At 38.2% G+C, this 20395-nt stretch overlaps 1 protein-coding gene across 1 annotated transcript in view; it reads left to right on the top strand.

The window, feature by feature from the left end:
• The window catches only part of usp43b (ubiquitin specific peptidase 43b), a 68801-nt gene extending 54817 nt beyond the window's left edge, over positions 1–13984 (top strand). Inside the window, exons 9-16 of the mRNA XM_067615727.1 lie at positions 2221–2324; positions 5619–5696; positions 5789–5918; positions 8259–8601; positions 8756–8914; positions 9463–9636; positions 10484–11602; positions 12026–13984. Of these exons, the coding sequence (XP_067471828.1) occupies positions 2221–2324; positions 5619–5696; positions 5789–5918; positions 8259–8601; positions 8756–8914; positions 9463–9636; positions 10484–11602; positions 12026–12036 (2118 nt within the window). The 3' untranslated portion in view covers positions 12037–13984. The remainder of the gene's footprint in view (positions 1–2220; positions 2325–5618; positions 5697–5788; positions 5919–8258; positions 8602–8755; positions 8915–9462; positions 9637–10483; positions 11603–12025) is intronic.
• The last annotated feature ends 6411 nt before the right edge of the window (positions 13985–20395 follow it).

Below are 20395 nucleotides of genomic sequence, written 5' to 3'. Positions count from 1 at the left end.
TGGGAAATTTGTTGATCTGCGAACATCAGTAGTAGAGCAAAATGTTATATGTTACTTAGACATCAGAGTGGTTTTTGTCATATGTTCTATGGGAAGCAAAAACAAAACTCCTGCAGCATTTCTGCAGCTGACTGGCTCTTGCCATACTGATACTTTTAATAGTACTGTATATTGAATATATGAGGCATTAATTCAAGAGTATTGAGTAATTTCCCTCAAGGTTTATGCATTCCAGTGGGTTCATGTGTTCAGCATGTCAATATTTTCCAGGAATGTGCTGTCTGCTTTGGTGGACTCCTTGTCATCAGAAAGATCCTGCTGGACCTAGCTTTCCTCACAGAACTCCGAGTGGGTGTTTGTGTTTGAGCTCAGCCAGCAGCTACACACGAGATTTCACTGGGACGAGAGGAAATCAATTTCATTTTTGCAAAGCGCTCCTTCATTCCTAAAGCACCTCCAATCTAAGCAGATCTCAGAGTAATATAAGCAAGACAAAAAGATATTAGTCCTTTATTTGTTCTTTCTTTTTTTTTCTTCTCATCTTGGGCTTTTCAAACCAGCTGAGAATAATATGAGAGAGAAGCCTGATTATCTATGGGTTTATTCATGTTTTTACTTTGAAGGCAAACTAAATTTTAAACAGTGCTCCATGTTGAGGTGCTACGTACATGTTGATTTAAGCTGAACTACTGTGAGCTCAAAATGTCAAGTGCAGGTCTTGACCTATATTCCATAATTGCCCACTTTGTTCTCCTCTGTCTTTTTATTTCTCTCTAAGCCTGCACACAGCAAAATTGTCTGTGTTAAATATAACCCTGGAAGTGTGAAAATATATACATAAGCTCACTGTCAATTCAGCATTTTTGGATTGTTTTGAACATCTGCTCAAGAGCCATAATATCAACTTTTAGTGTTTTGTTTTGTTTTTAAAAGTTGGTCTTACACACTGCTTTTATAACATTAAATCTTAATGACAGTTCAGTTGCCAAGGCACAAGCCCTCTATAGAAATTCTGTAGTTTTTGGCCTTATTGTATGTGCCATTGAGAAAGATGAATAGATGGAGTAGAGTGACCCCAATCCCTGGTTGCTCCCTTTCATCATGGGGGACAATAAATGTGAGACAGATCTTCCTCAGTTCATCTGATGCTCGTGGCTCAATGTCTGTGTTTTTCTCTCTGGCTGTTAACATTTACATATGGTATCGGTGCTGTTAGTCTGTATGAATTTTACCTGAGGACCAAAATGTTGTTAATAGAGAGAGAAATAATTATTTGCTGCAGTATTTAACCTGACCATCAATTATATCAGATAATCTGTCTGGTTTGTTGGGGACTATCATGCAGTAAAAAGATAAAAACATCATCATATACTGTATATAGTATAGGGATAGTAAGATGAGGCCTGAAGACATATGAAACATGCCAGGTGGTAGAAGGAGGAAGGAGAGGGAGGTTCAAAACACCTTGATTTGCTGTCTGGAAAACTTCACATCACATCCTCTGCTTTGATCAAACTAAAAAAGGGACATATCAGTACTTACACAAACCATTATCCTTAACTATGGTAGTTAATCTTTTGAGCGTGCATGTTGGATTCATCAAACCATTTCAGCCCACATTTTTATGGCCTGAAGTCTCCAAACTGAGTAAAAGTGGTGAGAAATGTTGCTGCTGCTGCTGCTGCTTCTTCTTCTTCAAAATCCTGAGCTATGTGTTCTCATTTTGCCATCATGAAACTATAACATCAGAGTTGTGCAACACCATGATGGATGAATAATAACTAGAAGCAGCAACATCATGAAATGTAGTGGTGGCGGCGCTCTGTTCAGACCTTAACAATCAGAGATAAAACATTTTTTGTGAACCTGACAGCACATGGAAAAAGAGAAAAGCTACCGTGGTACACTTTTGAATGTACTATGGTAAAGTTGCAGATCTGTTGGGTTATATAAAGACACTGGTGCTTGCTTGGGTTGCTGCATCTTAAGGCACAAACTAGTGTTTTCTCTAACATACCACACCAATGTTGTTTAGTTTGTAGCACAACTGCGATTATTGAAAATTAGATCTCAAGTGTTTGAACCTACAGTATTTGGAAGAGGACATGTGGGAGACTTTGTGTAGGAGATGTAAAGACCTTTAAGTTTTATGTGTTGTTGTTTAAAGTCTTGTTATGAAAAGCATAAAATACCCAGATTCTGTTGTGTTCCTCTTTTCAGAATACCAGAGTGCTGTTCAATATCCGTGTGGTGGGAGGATCAGCATTTTACAGCTACCTGTCGCCTCAGGACGGGCGGCCGCTCTACCACCCTGCTGTCGACAGGTAAGGGGTGGAAAGTTAATTCTAGTAGAGGACTGACATCACACACACCATCATCAACGGGCTGTTGAAACTGTTCTGGATGTGGTAATTGATTTCCATCTCCTCCTCCACAGCTCCCTCTGTTCTAGTTACCACACAAAGAATTTCTATTTCTTAATGCATTGCGTGTATCCTATATTTCAGTGAGACAGTATATATGTCTATTGGCTTCCCTTCTTCACAGTCTTGAGGGTGTTGATTGCTCTCCCTGCTGAATCTTGAATCCCTCTCTGCAGCTTTGGGGAGCAGCCACAGTTGCAGAGCCTGTTATGCTAAATAAAAGTGAGAAAAATTCATGCAAAAAGATCCTCCTCATGCAAGTGTGTCTGACAGGAATATTTTTGGACACATTTCTAGAGTAGATATACAGTATACATTCTACTTCCATGTTATACCTGTCAATAAGAGCAGGTAAAACACATTTCTGCAGGTGTGAGTACAGTAAACTTGCAGTCCAGAGTGTATGTTATTGCTGTCTCGCCTCCACAGTCTTGTATTATTAGACTAAAGGATTATTAGATTCATCTAAATATGTTCTTTTGCGCTGGTATTATGTTCAAAATTTTAAACCCAGAAATGACCTAATTTTCCCACATGCTCATTCAAATTTGATCTAATGCAATCAATTTTAATGCAATTTAAATCAGCACTAATCTAATCTAATAAAGCATTTCTTGAGAAACTACAGGCAGGCTGCCAGTTACTGAAGACACTTTGTCATAAAAACACATGTTACCAGTATGGCTGCTCATATTGTTAATTACAGGATTTTTTAATTATTGGCACCGTCTATGCTGATGTTCTGTAGCCAATGCTTGATTTTATTTACTAACTAATTCAAATGTATACCATATCAACTGTAAAGGTTAGACTTGATTTTACACCAACAACTTGTCGTGGAAAGGGTAAGGGTTAATTCAATTAAACAAAAATCTCAATCCAGGTTTCTGAGTTCAAGACCTCTTGATTACATGCACATGGGAAGCAGTACATCAATGCAAGCTTTGAAGAATAAATGCGTGATCAGTAACTTATATAACTTAAACAACTTAAATATACCCTATTTGTGTGACCTTTGCGCAACCCCTGTGTGACACCAGTTTCACTCCTTGTCAGTCAAACTTTCCCTTCTATAAATAACAAGGACTTCTTAGATTCAGGGTCATCATGTGCATCATTTACCTGGAAATAAGCTTTTTCGATTCTCCTTTAATAACTGACGAGACGCTAATTTTGCTTACACAAGACAAAGCACATGATCTCAAGAGAAAACATCATTACAGTATGAAAAGGTCATAGATCATAACATTGGTGATTAAATGAATTACTTCACTTACACAGGTGTTTAATTAGAATGATAGATAGTCCAACAATTCTATTCATGCTGTATAGGTAAGTTGGTTAATAAATCTCCACCACTGACTGAAATGTGCAGTCTTTTTATCCCTTTTCACAAATGCACGTCTGATGGCTTTCACTTGCAAAAGTGAATTGCTGTTTCAAAGGGCATTTTGGCAAGGTCTTGAAAGGACTTCCATTTGTGTAGTTGCTAAGAACAGTTCATTCATTCGTTGAATGGTGAATGATGGGGGCAAATGCCTTTGAAATCTTTTGAAATGTAAATTTGGAGCACACTGTATCCTAGAAACTAATGTAATGATAGTGTTTGAACTCTAATGATGCAGAATTGTGTTCTGTCCCCAAGTCAACTCACATCAAACAGCACAAGAATGTACGAGTGCTAGTGTTTTAGACTACTTTGTTCACCTTCATCAGACTCTGTAAACGCTCTATATCTACATGTTATGTCATATAAATTGCTGTTTCTTGTACCAGAGGACATATTGATGTAATCTCTAATATGTATTTATGTATTTACTTTTACAGTCTGCTTATTTTTCACAAATAGTGAATAGTGTCACATACACTATGTCACAGTTCAGTGAAAATAGCGTGTTCTTTCACTTTGTATGGAAAGAGTTTTCTTTGAGTCATTCTTGTAATGAAAGTGTCATTAAAGTGCTTCTTGCAAGAGTCAAAGTTAAACTTTGTCTCCTGTACATTCCCAGATTTTGCAACAGTGTACAATAGCATGAAAGCTCAATCTTGACCTTGGAAACTGTAATTTGACAAATCTTAAACTCAAGGTCTATTTACAGTACTAGCTTTTTCTTGAACTTTTGACTGCATGGTGTGATTAGATGAAAAGTCCCCCTCCACTCAAAATGTGGAAAAAAAAGTGCTTTGCTTATTGCTACATCAGTTGAATGTTTGAGCTTCTCTATGCAGGATGATGTATGTGCAGATGTTGTTTGCATATTCATCTGCTGAGGAGGGAGGTTAAGGGATGGGCCTTGGTGCATGTTTTGTGACATCACAATGCAATCATGGTCTAACACAAGCATGATGTGGAAACTTGTCTGCAATTCTTCAATACACATACACTGAGAATGAACTTTTGAGTGAAGTAGGACACATCTTGTGTCCAGCAGTTAAACTTTGGAAATGAAAAATATTTGCATATTTGTAGATTTTGTCATTTTCAATGAGGAAGAAGAAGTAGACATTTTAGTCATTTTAAGGATTTTGATGGGGGAATTGGATGTTTTTGTGGAAAAAACATATCAGACACATATTATTATTTTATATATTTTTATATATCTTAAAACATAACTGGAGGGGATCTTTAAGATATGATTGAGAGCTCAGGAAAAAGAAAATAGTAAGTGGACCTTGAGTTATGATTATCTTGTCAATTCACTGTCTATGTTTTGAAACACAGCTGTGAACTATGTGAACTGTGTAAAGTTATGGGTGCTACAACAAAAATCAGTGGATTGTACCTTTATATTGTAGTAGTGCAATACATTAGTTTACTTAAAGCAAGCTCAACTAAATCCACAATAAAATCCCTCATACTCTCACACACAAAATGATAAACAATCAAAAAGCTAATATTATCCAGTGTTGTCCAAAAGTGTACTTATCAAAGTATGTGTCAAGCCACTCATGCTTCATTACTTACTGTGATAATGCTGACACCCAGTGGTTAAAAAGCCTCAATACACATTCACTCAATGATTGTAAAAAGGCTGTTGTCACTGCATGATTCAGTAAATGACTCAAAGCTTCAAAATGCAGGTAAATCTCAGCGTTTTTATGCATAAACATCCAGTATCACACATTAAAGAGGAGTCGGTTGTGCAGATGTCTCTTCTTCGTCACCAGATGACCTTTCACCCTCATGTCTTTTAGAGCTCTTAAGCTCTGCGGCTCAGGAGGACCTCCACACGTGAAGCTCATCATTGAGTGGGAGTACAGAATCAAAGACTGGTGAGTATGTTTTATATCACAGACCACCACCTGTCTATTATAAAACTCCTTTCCAGTGCTCTATAACAAACCCTTTGTGTCTGGGGCTGCAGCCTGTTTGGTAACATTCAGGAGGAGGTGGTGAAGGATGCAGAGAGTGTGAGGAATCAGCAGCAGCAGCACGTCCAGCAGTACAGCTGCACTTTGGATGAGTGCTTCCAGCTCTACACCAAAGAAGAACAGGTAGTGGGTCTGTTATCTTAAACATGTGATACTTATGACAATCAGCAGCTCCATTAAGATGCTGTGGATCAGGGTTAAATGCCTAAACTACAGTTGTTGAAAATGTTGTGTAAATGCTGTTTCACATTTTATTTTGCACAGTGTAAGTTATCATAGTTGTAACAGTTTTGTCATTCTGCAGCAGCTGTTGTTATTGATAAGACATCAGTCAGCTGCTTAACTCCTCTACGACCAACTTACAGATATAACTATGGATTCAACATCTATATGTGTTTTATTATTCTTATATATGAAACTTTGTCCAGGCAAGATTTTATTTTGGATGATTTCAAGCCATAGTGTCCACAACAGATTTTTAAACAGGAACAGTGCAGAATATCAAATCATTGTTAATTGAGGTTAGTTAATTGAAGTTTGTATATTCTACCGATAGATTTGGGTTGTTCTTAACATTTACTTTTACTTTCATATGCATTATTAAAACAGATAAGAAATTATATGAACACATCATAAATTTGGAATGAAAAAATACTTAAAGCAGTCTTAATTTTTATCTCTATGAAAGGTACCATGTGGATTTTTTGTCTAATAGTGTGATGTGTCTCTGCTGACTGCAGAGGGCAGCAATGCATATTGACAGTTGGTGGCTGTAAGGGATGCACACAATGAAAAAAACATAATTCATGACAATAAAACCTCCTCAGGGCAGGTTAACTGTGATCCACAGGTGGTGATGGTAGAAAGTTGGTATGTGTGTGACTATGTGTGGCTCAGATACACATGTGAACGACAAGCGCTTCATTTGACCGATGAAGACAGTGAAAATCAACAAGGAAAAAAAATTTTTTTTCTCTTTTTTAAACATTACTGTGCTTGTTGTAGGTAGTAAAGGGCAGAGTTGGACAGGTTTTGAATAGGCTATTGCCATCATGTGGAGTGTTTGTGATTCAACACAAGCAGTTGTCATGTAACACCATTTGTTTCAGTGCTGCTCATCAAATATCATTTGCTGCATTCAACAGTCTGTTACTGTCGCACAATTCAGTCAGCACTATTAGTTCATGACTTTTTTTCTGAGCTTTGCAACAGCTCATTATTTTTTATATTTTCAGTTAAAAACACATCACACAAATATTCTGAATGCGAGCTGGTTTCAATTTATAATTTGCAGCCTCAATATAAATTATTAATATCCTTGTCTCAAAAATCATTATACAGCAGTAATTATTCATCATCCTAACCTGGGCTGAACCACCTAATTGTAAATACTTCTAAAATAAAGTAAAATAAATGAGGGACTGTGCTGCTCTATTACTAATTTGGCCATTAATTATTATTAATACAGTACAGCTAGCACCCAATCACCATAGAGTGTATTAATAATGTCTCAGATTGCTGCTGTTGTTACTTTGTGTGACCACCCAGTGGAGCTCCAGGTGTGAGGGAGGCACTGCTGTAGGTCTGTGCAAATGTTGCTCTAAATGAGCCAACTAATCAACATTTAAGTTGGTTGCTCATAATGTACGGGTGATACTAACAGGTATTTAAGATCCCCTCCAGACATGTATTAAGACATATAAAAATATCCTACTTGGAACAATAATGTGCGTCTGATATGCTTTTTCCAGAAAATAAATTTTATTACCATGTTAAAATCCTTTAAATGGCATCTAATCCTTCTCCCTCATTAATATTCCTACATTTCCTAAATGCCTTTGAGAATCCCAGGCAGCTCTGCAAATTATTAATAATGTGAATCATAAATATTGCAATCACAATATTAACATTTCTCTCACTACTTGTAAGTGGGACATCTGAATGAAATCTGTCACATTTCGGCACATTAGTGAGACGGTTGTCAGAATAGGTTAGTGTGTGTTATGACCAGTCCAGGCCAGTTTATCTAAGCCATAACAGATGAAGGCATAATTTCATAATCATTGCTGAATTATGGCTGACTTGTGATTCAACGCTGACATTTCTTACAGAAGAAAAGATGTTCACAAAGAACAAGAGAAAAACTTCACTGTGGAGTTTAAATGAATGACCTTGTTGAATACAATAACTCATCACTGCCCAGTATTCATGATGGCAATCAGAGGGAGGCGGGAAAAGTGAACAAAAGCAGTAGCCATGGCAACAGCTTCAAGCTTTACTTCCTGTTCCAAATGAAATTTCTAGGTTCAGTCATACATCATTTCCAAGAATATGACTAAGCCAAGTTAGAAAACAAAAGAGGTTTGGCTTTTGATTTATCGGGAGCAGGCAGAGACGATTCCACCGTCTGCTTATTTTTCTCTGTTTTGTCTCACCCTCTTCCTCTCTCTTTCCCCCTTCCAGCTCGCCCCAGATGATGCCTGGAAGTGCCCTCACTGTAAGCAGCTGCAGCAGGGCATGGTGAAGATGAGCTTGTGGACGCTCCCGGACATCCTCATCCTCCACCTGAAGCGCTTCAGGCAGGTGGGTGAGCGGAGGAACAAGCTCACCACGTTCGTTCATTTCCCCATGGCGGGCCTGGATATGACACCTCACATGGTGAACCGCAACCACGGCGCCCATCAGGCCCCTCCCCAGCCGGGCTGGAAACAGTCCCGGCGACCTGACCTGGCTCCTCCTGATTTCTTGTACGATCTGTATGCTGTGTGCAACCACCATGGAGGAATGCACGGCGGGCATTACACAGGTCTGATAACTGAAGACATTCTAAGATTTTTCATTAGTCGACAACAAGTAAAATCATAACAAAATATGCTTTTGAAGTCCACATTGATATGAATCAGTGGCGTTTTTTCTGGAAGTTCTCACATGAACTCTTTCCATTCTTATTGTGATTGCAGCCTTTTGTAGGAACTCAGTGGACGGCCAGTGGTACAGTTATGATGACAGCAGTGCTGAGCCGGTTCCAGAGGGGGAGGTGTGCACACGAGGAGCCTACATCCTCTTCTATCAACGAAGAAACAACATCCCCCCTTGGTCTGCCAGCTCCTCAGTCACTGGTTAGTCCTTTTAAATTCTCTGTGGTGGCTTGTTATATTGAGAACAGTCAGGTTAAATCCGCTATACATCCTTGTGACACAATATATTAATAATGGAGGAAATGTAGAAGTATCATTATACCTCACACCATCATTATGTACAGTTTGTTTACTTTTTTTCAGTCAGGTGGAATTGTTTGGTGTCCTCATTTTGACTAGTGTCAGTGCTCTTTTTCAGTTGGACTGCCGTTTTTAGTCTGCATAAATAAAGGTTCTCAATGGTTGTAGAGAAAAGCCAGCCTATTGCTAGCAAAGGTCACCATTTTCAGCATCAGAGAAGTACAAGCATAATGAGGGTATTCACAGATGGGTGAAAATGCTGATGATTCCCCGTGATCACAGATTTCATTTTGCACTGCAGACGGATGGCCTTTGGCTTTTGTGAGGGTAATAGATGCTGCTGTGGGATGGCTTCTCCCGTCCTTTGTGTTTATGATTGTCCATGGTTTGTTTAAAATAAATTGATAGCAAAAACACATTTCCATTAGCTTCTTTTCTTCTTTCTGCAGGTTCCACCAGCTCATCCGCCTCTGACCACTGGCTTGTGCGGCTGACAGGAGGCAGTAAGAGAGGCAGCTTGGTGTCAGCAGGACCCATCTCTGGACCCCCAGGGCCCACACAGGCCCCAGAGTCTCCTGAACTGCCAGTGTTTGGAGACGAACCCCCCAAAACAGTAGACATAAGTAAGTATATGGAATAGTTTTAATATACACTGTTACAAATAGAATACACAAGTTATTGTTTTGCTTTGAATAAGCAATAAGACCAGCACATTATATACTCTAGAGCTTGGTAAGTCCAGTGCCGTGAATGTGTTGAAGAAATTTGCTTTTTCACTTTCTTGCAAAAGGTTAGCCACTCTTATTTTTGTACTGTCAATATGTAGCTAGAGCCTATACAGTAGATGGTTAGTCTAGCTTAACACAAAGACTGGAAACAGAGGGAAACAGCTAGCCTGGCTCTGTACAAAGGCAACAAAATCCTCCTAATAACACCTAACACTTCCCTATGAACTCGTCCCAGCCAAGAAATAGTCTGACTTTTTTTTTTTTTTAATGTGAAACAGCTGGTTATTTGCCGGACTACTTCTTGGTGCTAGAGGGTGGATTTTGTTACCTTTGGACAGAGCCAGGCTAGCTGTTTTCACCTGTTTCCAGTCTTTATGCTAAGCTAAGCTAACCGCTGTCTGGTGTCAGCTACATATTTTGCATACAGAAACAAGAGTGGTCTACATCTTCTCATCTATCTCTTGTCAAGAAAGCAAATAAGCATATTTCTCAAAATGTCAAACTATTCCATTATATAACTTTAGTCTCTAAATATTTACCTTTGCAACTAAGTGAATTAGATGTTATTAGTTATTAGTTTTGAAATATTTCATCCTGAACCTTTATCAAATTTTCATACTTATGTATTTAATGTATCTGCATACTGTTATATCAATATTTCACTGGCTATCCACAACAAACCGATTTTTATAACATACATATTTTAGTAGGAGCAGCTGATATATCTTGTTTCTTCCTGTAGATGGATTTGAAGCCAAGCCGTTTGTCCGCGGGACTCAAGGCAGGAGTGTAAGCATGAGATCGCCAACTAAGCCCAAAGAGACTTTGAGCAAAGTTCTACCACTGCGGTGGTCCTTTGGCTCCAAGGACCGCATTAAACACTCAGCCCAGACCCAGCCCGGAGAGCTGGTGGAGTATCTGGAGTCCGGGCGCCGGCCACGATGCACCAAAGACCCTATCATAACATTGGTGGCCACACCACCACTAAAGAATGCCCAGGGAAGAGCCTTTGAAGTAGGACAGGACTGTAGCTCACCGAGTGGCAGCAGCCTCAGCTGTACAGAAAGACTCAGCTCGGATACTTGTTACTCCCCCAAAATACCAGAGGGACAGAGCAGACCTTGTGCAGAGAGAAACGTCAGCAGCAATGTCAAAGGCAGGGATGACAGTTCTCTGAGGCAGAGGTCATCTAAGAGAGCTAGACAGGACCAGGGCAGGACCCTTGACCTGCAGCTCCAGAGAGGGGCTATTCTAGGAGGTCATATCAGCCACAGTGCACCTCCAAGCAGAGACTCCACACTTAGAAGAGCTAAGTTGCAGACAGGGGGGACCTCCAGGGCACAAAAAGATCTGCTACAGATGGTCATTCAAGCTGAGGACAGGAGGGGGCAAAAGGGGCAGGAGGGTCGGAGCCACGACAGCCTCTTGTCATTTTTCAAACCTGGTTTCATGAAAAAAGACATTCCAAGGTCACCAATCAAGGGGCAGGATAGGCGTATGAATGGCCATGGACAACTGGGAAAGCTGGCATGTAGTAATTTGGCCAAAATGTCCCTCTCCAATGGAACGCTGACCACAGTGGCACTAGAGGAGAGGAGGACCAACATCGCCCCCTGCTGTGACAACCAAAGCTGCAAAATGCAGCTGGTGAACGGAAAGGCCGGGAGTCATGACCCTGTAGACATTAAGCGTGCTCACAGCTCCAGCAACATCCAGACTAAGCTGGATTTGACATTTCGCAGGTGTGCGTCCCTCCAGAGGAACGGCGAAATCGTGGTCCATCCAACCCACCGCATCCTGCTCTCAGACAAGCCCAGCTACGCCACTCTGCAGCGGACACGATACAGTACCACCTCTTTGGGTAGGCACAGTCCCTGAGTCCTGTTTTCGAGACAGGCTAAACAGAGGCTTTATCTGTTTGGCTGGTTACGAGAAAGCACAAATAGGAGCAAATTAAAGTGCATGGCTGAGGTTTCGCTTCTGGTGTCAGCAAATATATAACACATTCACTTGGTGTCTGCTATACAGAAAAGTAATTAGCTAAACAGGATTTGATTAGGAATCTTCCCTGCTGCTGGAATAACTAATGCATTAATTAACTGTGTGATATGAGTTCAGTCTTTTAGAATTTAAAATCTGGCAAATACCGTCAGTTCTCATTTCTCAAAGTGTAAACCTAAGCCTGTTTTGTTATTATCATTATGATTAATGACAGTGATTGCTTCAGTGACTGGTTACCATGTGACTGATGGCTTTGTTCTTTGTTTGTTTTTTTCATCATAAGTGCCTCTGTGACAGCCCAGAATGACTGTTGAACCCTAGGACCTCTCTACTGATCTCTACACGTGGCGCCCAGAGAAGCTGGCAGCGGGATGCATCACTGGAAAGAAAGAAAGAAAGTATACCTTCTCTCTCCCATTCATAGTACTGTTATAAGTTCTTACCTGTGTGTGTCTTAAACTAAATCTATGCAGAGTTGAATTACTGAGGAGAGACACTGCTGTGATGTGATTTTTGCTTCCTGAGTTTGTTTTGCAAAGCAGTTTACTGTCAATACATGAGTTCATGAGATCAATATTTGAAAAGCAGAGGCTGATTTGGTGAATTAGCATGTTTTTTTAGCCCATTATGCATAGAGAGACAGAAAGATTTTCATGCCTTTTATTACATAAAACCAATATAAAGGTAGGATATCAACCAGAAAATGTAGTTGAGTATATTGGAATGTGTTCAGCATATACAATTTACAGATAATGGGCTAAAACATGTAAAGTTGTTCTTAAACACTGCAAAAAAAAGTACTAACACCTGCACTGTAAATTGGCTGCTATAACAACATGCATCATTTGCTTTGTCATTTATTATTATTTTCATGTTATATTATCATTGCACTTACTTTAAAAAAAAACAAAAGTTATTTTGCTACATGACCCGAAGTTATACAGTATGTATTTTGAAATGCATTTCTAATTGAGGAATGATTACACTACCAAAATTGGCAAAAAGTTGTTTTTTCTGTGTTCCATGTATTGATTGAAAAGACAATTAATCCACCACTTGTAACCAACAGATCAATAAAGTGTGGGAGAGGTTGGTTAGTTTTTACATTTTTCAAAATGGAAATGTGGACTTGTGGAAATATCTTCCCCTCAAAATGATTTTACTGTTTTTGGTCATCTTTGCTCTGTGAAGCGGTGATCAACAGTTTTGGCTGTCAGAAAACAACAAGTGGGATTGTTCCTACAAAAAAATGCATTTATTAACGACCCCAGTAGCTTGCAGTGCAGTGAAATAGAGACAAGAATTCATGTCTCTTTCACTGAAGTTGAGTTTTGAAATTGTCCTGATAAAATATTGTCAGAACCAGACACAAAGAGTCAGTTTGAAGCAGTTTTCTCATGTGGGATTGAACAGAAAATTCACAATGTGTGCACACACACAATATTATTTGTCCACAGCCACAGGGAAGTGATGAGTCCCAATGGTAACCATGTTTTATCACATTCACATAAACTTTCATAAAGTAGTCACCATTCAGAGAGTCAGCAGTTTAAGTTCCTGCGGCATATCTAATCTATATTTAATTCACAATCATCATCATTCATAATCACATTTCTGTATCTGCACCACGTCTAATTTTTCTGCTAAAGGAGGAAGAGGAGCAAAACTCCAAGGAACAAAATTTAAAATGCTCCATTGCAACCTGGAGGAATTAATGTTCCTTAATTCCAACTTGGTTATTTGTTTCTATTTTTGAATTTACAAATAAACTTTTTTAGATGCTCTTTTGTTAACTTATGCATTGTAAATGTGTAAGTAAAAGTGTCCGATCTCTTCATGAGAGAAGAGTCCAGATTGGTTGCCTACACTGTAATCGTGGTCCATGTTGTTGTGTCATTTAACATTACTGTTTAACAACACTCTTTACCAAAATGAGATAATAGTAAATGAAGGATGTTTCTGAGACATTATTTGGGAAATATGGCTAGATTATATTTTATTATTAACTTTTTTAAAAGTCTACATTTTGTACCTGATGTGTAATTATGTAATTTAAGAACCAGATTAAAACATTAGTAACTATATGTTTCAGGTTACTGTATAAGGTAAGATTGATACAGCAAGTGGGGTTGAATTGGACACAACACACAACAGTCTCTGTATTGGATTGTCTATAATGTCTGCTTAATGTACTGCAAGTTTTATGGATTGCAAATTAAACACAGCTTTTCTCACAAATGAATTAAGTGTAGCTGAGTGATTTCTGACAGGAGTTTCCACCTGAGTGATTCAACTTATATCTGGCTCACATCAGGCAGCTGTGGTATTTTTTAGGATTCCTGACTGGTGTGATAGTTCTGAGTGAATTGGGTGCTATGCTGAAGTCCTGCAATTCATCAGCCAGACCAGCAGTACTCCTGAGCTCCGATAAAGGCTTCTTTCCCTGGAATATAGTGAAGTGAGGCCAGAGTGTTGAGAGGTTTTTTTTTTAAGTGCAGTGAATGAAAGATGTGTATGAGAGTGTATTTAATGTCAGTGGTTAAGCCTGTCAAGAAAGGACATTTTCAAGAACACTTTAATGGATTTTAAGTTTGGAAAATGGACCCTGAAGTGATTCACAACACATTTGTTGCTTTGTTAACCACCATCAGGGTAACCTTGAAATATTTTTTCAGCCACGCTCGCTGCACAGCTCCAGGGATGTCAATGTCAGTCTGTCTGACTGTGACTTTGTCCGTCTGTCCCCACTTTGGTCCAGACTGAAAAATCTCAAACAACTATCGGATGGATTGTCATAATATTTTTAACAGACATTCATAACCCCCAAAGGATCAACACTAATGACTGAAAATACCTGATTTTAGGGAAATACAGTATGTTAACAACAATTTGGATAGACTGCCATGACATTTGGTACAGGTTTTCATGGTGACCAGAGGATGAATCACACCGACTTTGGTGATACACTGACTTTTACTTTAGTGCCAAACTTTCAGTTTGTCCAGTACTTTGGTTTATGACCAAATACCTGCAAAACCAATCATCCTTCCCATCAGCCTCAACTGTACTTTGTGTTTAGAGCTAATTAGCAAGTGTTAGCATGCTAACATACTAAACTGAAATGGTGAAGATAGTAAACATTATTCCCACTTATATACTAACTTGTTGAGAACAGAAATTAATGCGATGCCATGCTAGTCAGTTGATCTGTTGTGTCATTATTTTAATTGTCTCACTTTCTATTCTGAGCTCACAAATCAACCACCATCATGATGTGAAAACAGTTTACACGAAGTAATATATGGTTGTTGCCCACACTCAATGTAAATGATGTACTGCAGATAATTAGCAGCACGTCAGCACTTCCTGCACAGAATGCATATTGGACTATTGTTCCAATGTACCCAAGCCAAACCATTAAGCCTATAAGAGGCTCAGTCTGTTATTCAGACTCAGACTATAATGTCAGCTATTACATGACTAGTTGAGTCTCCAATCAGGGGGTCTCTCCACTTCTTATTTACTTGGTTGCCTATTTATCACATAAACAAACGAAGAGGGTATTTTAAAAGAACATCCTTTTAATATGCAAATTTATGCAACAAGGTGCTCCAACTCTAATCGGATCATCTACTTAATAAGGAAGATCTGCCGTGCAAGTAAAAAGTGTTTTGTGTTCTCACAACACTGACACAGGTAGAAACAACATAATGCTGAATGTCACATATATTGTTACAACATGACTCTATACATATTAGTTTTGATATGTCTCAAATGTAAGCACAGGCTATAATCTTTATTATTATAGTCACAATTCTCCTGCAGGTGAGCCTGACCCCCAGCAGGAGAGTGGATGAGTGGAGAGTGCTGCTACTTAAATGTAAAGTAAAAACTGCTTTCAGCATCTGACATTTCCAGAGGGCCTTTCAGAAAAATGGAACCTAACAGAAGAGGTGTGCTGGAGCAATATATTCATCACCACATTTAGTCGCTGATGCTTTCTTTGATCAGTGGAGAGAGCAGTCAGTATAGAGTTTGTTGCTGAAAATGTCTCTGTCTTTTTTCACACACACACACAAAATACAGTGACCCACATGAAGGAGAATGCTGTTTATTTGAATGTGGGCTGGTTGGACATTGGACAAATTACATAGGCTACACTTTTATGCAGCAGTGTGAAATTCTGATGTCCACGCACGTGTCATTCTTGTTCATTCCTGGAATTTCTCATTTCCCATTTCTTAGAACTGCAGCCTTGATCTCTGCTTTCCCTTTTATTCTTTACACTGTAATTCCTTTCTCAGCTATTTCATGTAACCATGATGGATGGATAGAAAATTCACATGACTGTACAAAGATCTGACATCAGTACTGTGTCCCTTTTTATTTAAATAATGAGGAATTGTCTGTTTCTCAAAATGAATGACAAAATAACCTAATTAACATGCTCCACGTGCCAATGTATGATTTGAGAGGAAATTGAGGATTCCTACATATTGCAAATAGCACAGAATTAATGCATCTCACTGCACGTCATTATATAGGTTTTAATCAGCCTGCATGTAGTTGATACCACTTACTGGCAACTTGTGCAGAATAATAATATTAATTTTATGTTATCTCCGCAGACGTGTTGATGTTGATAAGTAATTCAATCAATGTTATCTCCATTTAGGCTAAGGGTAAATTGTCTCAACCATTGCACTGATCATTGGGCTTCCTTCACCATAAGCAATCACATCAGTGATGCATATGGATGGGGGTAGTTGTGCTCTTAATTATTTAGTTGGATGTTCAGAAGTATGTGCTTGGATGAATCACAATTAAATGGTTTTGAAATTCTCAACACACATTTAAAGATTTATTTAAAAATTTATTCATGTATCTATTTTCCTTATTGAGTAATGCCTGTTCTGCTCAGTACTGTGGTTTGACAACTAAGTTTAGGAACAAACTGCAGGTGATGCAAAATAATATTATTTGGTATTTATTAAATGCATCACCTCGGACTCATGTTGTTAGTGTTGAATTCAGATGGGTAGGACTGCTGCCAGTACAGCTCAGAGTAGAACAACAGAAGCTGCATCATACAACATTACAATAGGACAATATTATCAATGCTTCTCTATACTTGTGTTCTCAGATAGCAATGGTCCATCTCAGCATTACTATAATAGCAGAGCCAGTGTGCGTTCATGTAAAGTGCCTCGAGTGAATAATGTAGCCAGAAGTTTCTTTTGTACACTGCTGCCATGTTGTGGAACAATCTTCTGCTACACATGCAGTTTTTAAAAATCAGAGGGGCTCATAGGAGTCAGGTTAGGACTTTTTTATGGAACAGAGACATGTATATGATGAAATCTGCAATGACATTACTTTAGCTGTGCTTGTATTTTGATGTGGGAGTTATTTTTTATGTTTTAAGATGTGGTGATGTGTTTTTGGATTATATGATTGTATTGTTTAGTTTTAATTGTTTCTTTATGTTTCTTTGTCTTTTAACATCTTGGGACCACGTTGGAAATAATTGTTTTCACTTGAAAATGTTATCCCTTGGATTTTTGTTTTTGTGTCTTTAATCCATAAATGAATCATATCGTATCGTATCATATTGTATCGTATCGTATCGTATTGTATCGTATCATATCGTATTGTATCATATCGTATCATTTGTATAGAAAACTGCCTGAAAGTTCATGTTTAAAGGAATAGTTTGACATTTTGCAAAATACGCTTATTCACTTTCTTGCCATGAGTTTCATGAGAAGATTGACATAGCTTTCATGTTACACATAAATATGTGGAGCTAGCAGTTGGTTATCTTAGTCTAGCGCAAAGTCTGGATTAACATATAAAATCTTGTTTGTTTAATCTGTAATGTGCCAGACTATTTTGTGTTATCACGTGTTAACATGTTAATGTTTAGAGGTGCTAGTAGGAGGATTTTGTTACCTTTGGACAGAGCCATGCTAGCTGTTTCCAGTCTTTCTATGTAGATTTTCAGCCATTTCCTACACAACTGCTGCAGGAACACTCAGGAGAAAAAACGTTTTCTAAATTAAATAGTGACTCATAAAGGATACAAAGCAATATAATACCATTCATTCAATACAAACAACTTTATTAATCCCACTAGGGGCAATTTGTTTGGAGCAGCTTGTTGTACATATAACACAATACCATGCAAACAAACAATTAAATAATATAATATACAGCACACAAAAGGAATAAAACACACCAGGGAGCTATATGTGAGATAAAGGAGATAGAAAGAAGCCAGAGCAATTCTGTTCTTATTGTGTTTTCTTGTTGTTTATAATGATACTCCACATGGTAAGGATCAGTGACTGGCAATGATTGGAGTTCATAAGCTACTCATGTAAATAACATGGCGTGACATCAGTCTCCAAATGGCTACATGGACACACATCTGTGTTATGAATATTGTTAGCATGATACAGCAGTCCTCAGGGTGTTTGTGAGAACTGGAGACTGATCCCTGCCTTAGGACCAAACTCATTACAGTAAGGGTAATTGTGGTCTTTGCTCATGCCAAGGTTTGTTGTGATGATCGATGTGTTTTTTTGTTTGTTTTTTTTTGTCCTGAGGCCATTACTGTTGTTGCTGCTTTATCACCATCACCGAAGGATGTAATCATTCAAAATCAGAGGGAAGGTGGACACCTGCTTGTGTTTCCTATTATTATAATGTCCTAACATCTGTTTCAATCATTGGTGAGGTTCAACAGGCATATAAACCATCAGGTGAAATGCCATCCTTAAGGTTTATTGTTTTTGCACTTATGCTAAGAGGTTTATGATGTCCTTTTCATAGCACATTCATGTGAACATCAGAAAAGATGTCTCTGCTTTGTGTTTTTCATATCATTGCAATGATGATGATGGGTAAAGACATGACAGTGACTTATGGGCAACATTGCGCAGGACTAATTCTCTGTTTATTGATCATCTGGAATGGGCTCAAATTCATTTTTCCTAAGTGAAATTTGACATTAATATTGGCAATTCAGTAGAGAAGTCAGCAAAGAAAGTATTCCTTGGTTCGTAAAGCAAATTGTTGAAAGCTTGCCTGCTGTCAGAAACAACTGCTTGATGCTGGCATCTGAGAACAAGAGAAAATTGCATGAGCTGATGAAAGTGAAACACATAGTGGTTCCAAGAAAATCACATCCTAAATCCTTCATCATGAAAATCAAATTAGTGGACACAGAGGAGTTATGAAAATATTTTTTTGGAGGGGTCAACAGCTCCAAGTCATTATTAGGCAATTTATCCCTCCACCAATGTTTTTGTCCTTGCTAACCTGGCTCCATTTGTGTTTCTCTGTTGTTCATGTACTGTAATCCCACAGTGCATTATTTATAGCAGACTTTCTGTCATTTTCAAACCTGCAGAGATAAAAAATACACATTTACATCAGCGCCTTGGGCTCCTCTGCTTATTCTGTGTCTTTGTGTGCCATGAACATTAAAGCCCAGCTTCAGAGGTTATTTGATGACTTAGGCTACTGTTCTCTGTGGTTGACATCAACATCAACATTTGCAGGTTTAATTGCAGGAGGTTGGGAGAATACAGGGCAGAAAATGAGCTTTAAAAGACAGAAATTTCAGGAATGCACTGCAGGAGTCCCTGGCATTTATCTGCATTTCTGTCAAAACCCTGCATTTATACTACAGTCACTGTAGCCTGTGGTAATAAATAAAACATATATTTCAAAGACGGATATGCTTCATTGCAAGAAGTTATGAAACTATCCATGTAATTTGTATCTCACCAAACAGTTTTACAATGAATGTAGTCAACACAATAAAATGTGAGTTTCTATACATATATAAATCAATAAAACTGTTTATCTAACTTTATTCTGCATCTGTTTCTTCCAACATGTGTTGCTTGAAGGACATATATATATGTGAAATGACTCCAGCCTTGAAAGTAAGAATGTGACACATAGTAAGAAACATTTACCTACGTTTCTATTGACGTCAAGCGTATTTGTGATCAGAGCTTTCTTGTCCTATCACCAAATTTACTCAAGATAATCTCTCACCAGAGTTCACAATACATAATTGTCTTGCTATTTCAATGTTTATAGGCCTGTGGTTCTTTTTAAGATAATGGGGGATACTTTGATTCCTGCCGTCTGACATTTGGATCTAAGCAGTGCTGCTGAGTCTTTTTACATTTAGTAAAGCAGCAAAAAAAAAGAAACTGCTCTCACTCTATTAAGTCTGAGAAAAAGTCGCAACAGTCATTTGACATATATGACCTTGCACACAGTTGAATGGAGATATTTCAGTTGAGTTCAACACTTTATTGACACAAAAGTACAAAAGCAATTGTTGATCTTACAAAGAAAACATGTAATTCAAGCGACTGCCAACCAAAATCTATAATACACTGACAATAAATAAATAAATAAAATATATGATAAATAAATATAAATATAAATGTATGTATGTATGTATATGTCTACACATACATTTGCACTGTGTGTATGTGTGTGTGTGTGTGTGTGTGTGTGTGTGTGTGTGTGTGTGTGTATGCATATTTAATTACCATATACTATATGTACATATATACTATACTGCACATATTTTGCACAACTCTTTTTTTTTTACAATTCACAGGTC

Source organism: Thunnus thynnus, chromosome 17 (assembly GCF_963924715.1).
Source record: "Thunnus thynnus chromosome 17, fThuThy2.1, whole genome shotgun sequence".
NCBI lineage: Eukaryota > Metazoa > Chordata > Actinopteri > Scombriformes > Scombridae > Thunnus > Thunnus thynnus.
This window is presented reverse-complemented; position numbering and strand designations above follow the sequence as displayed.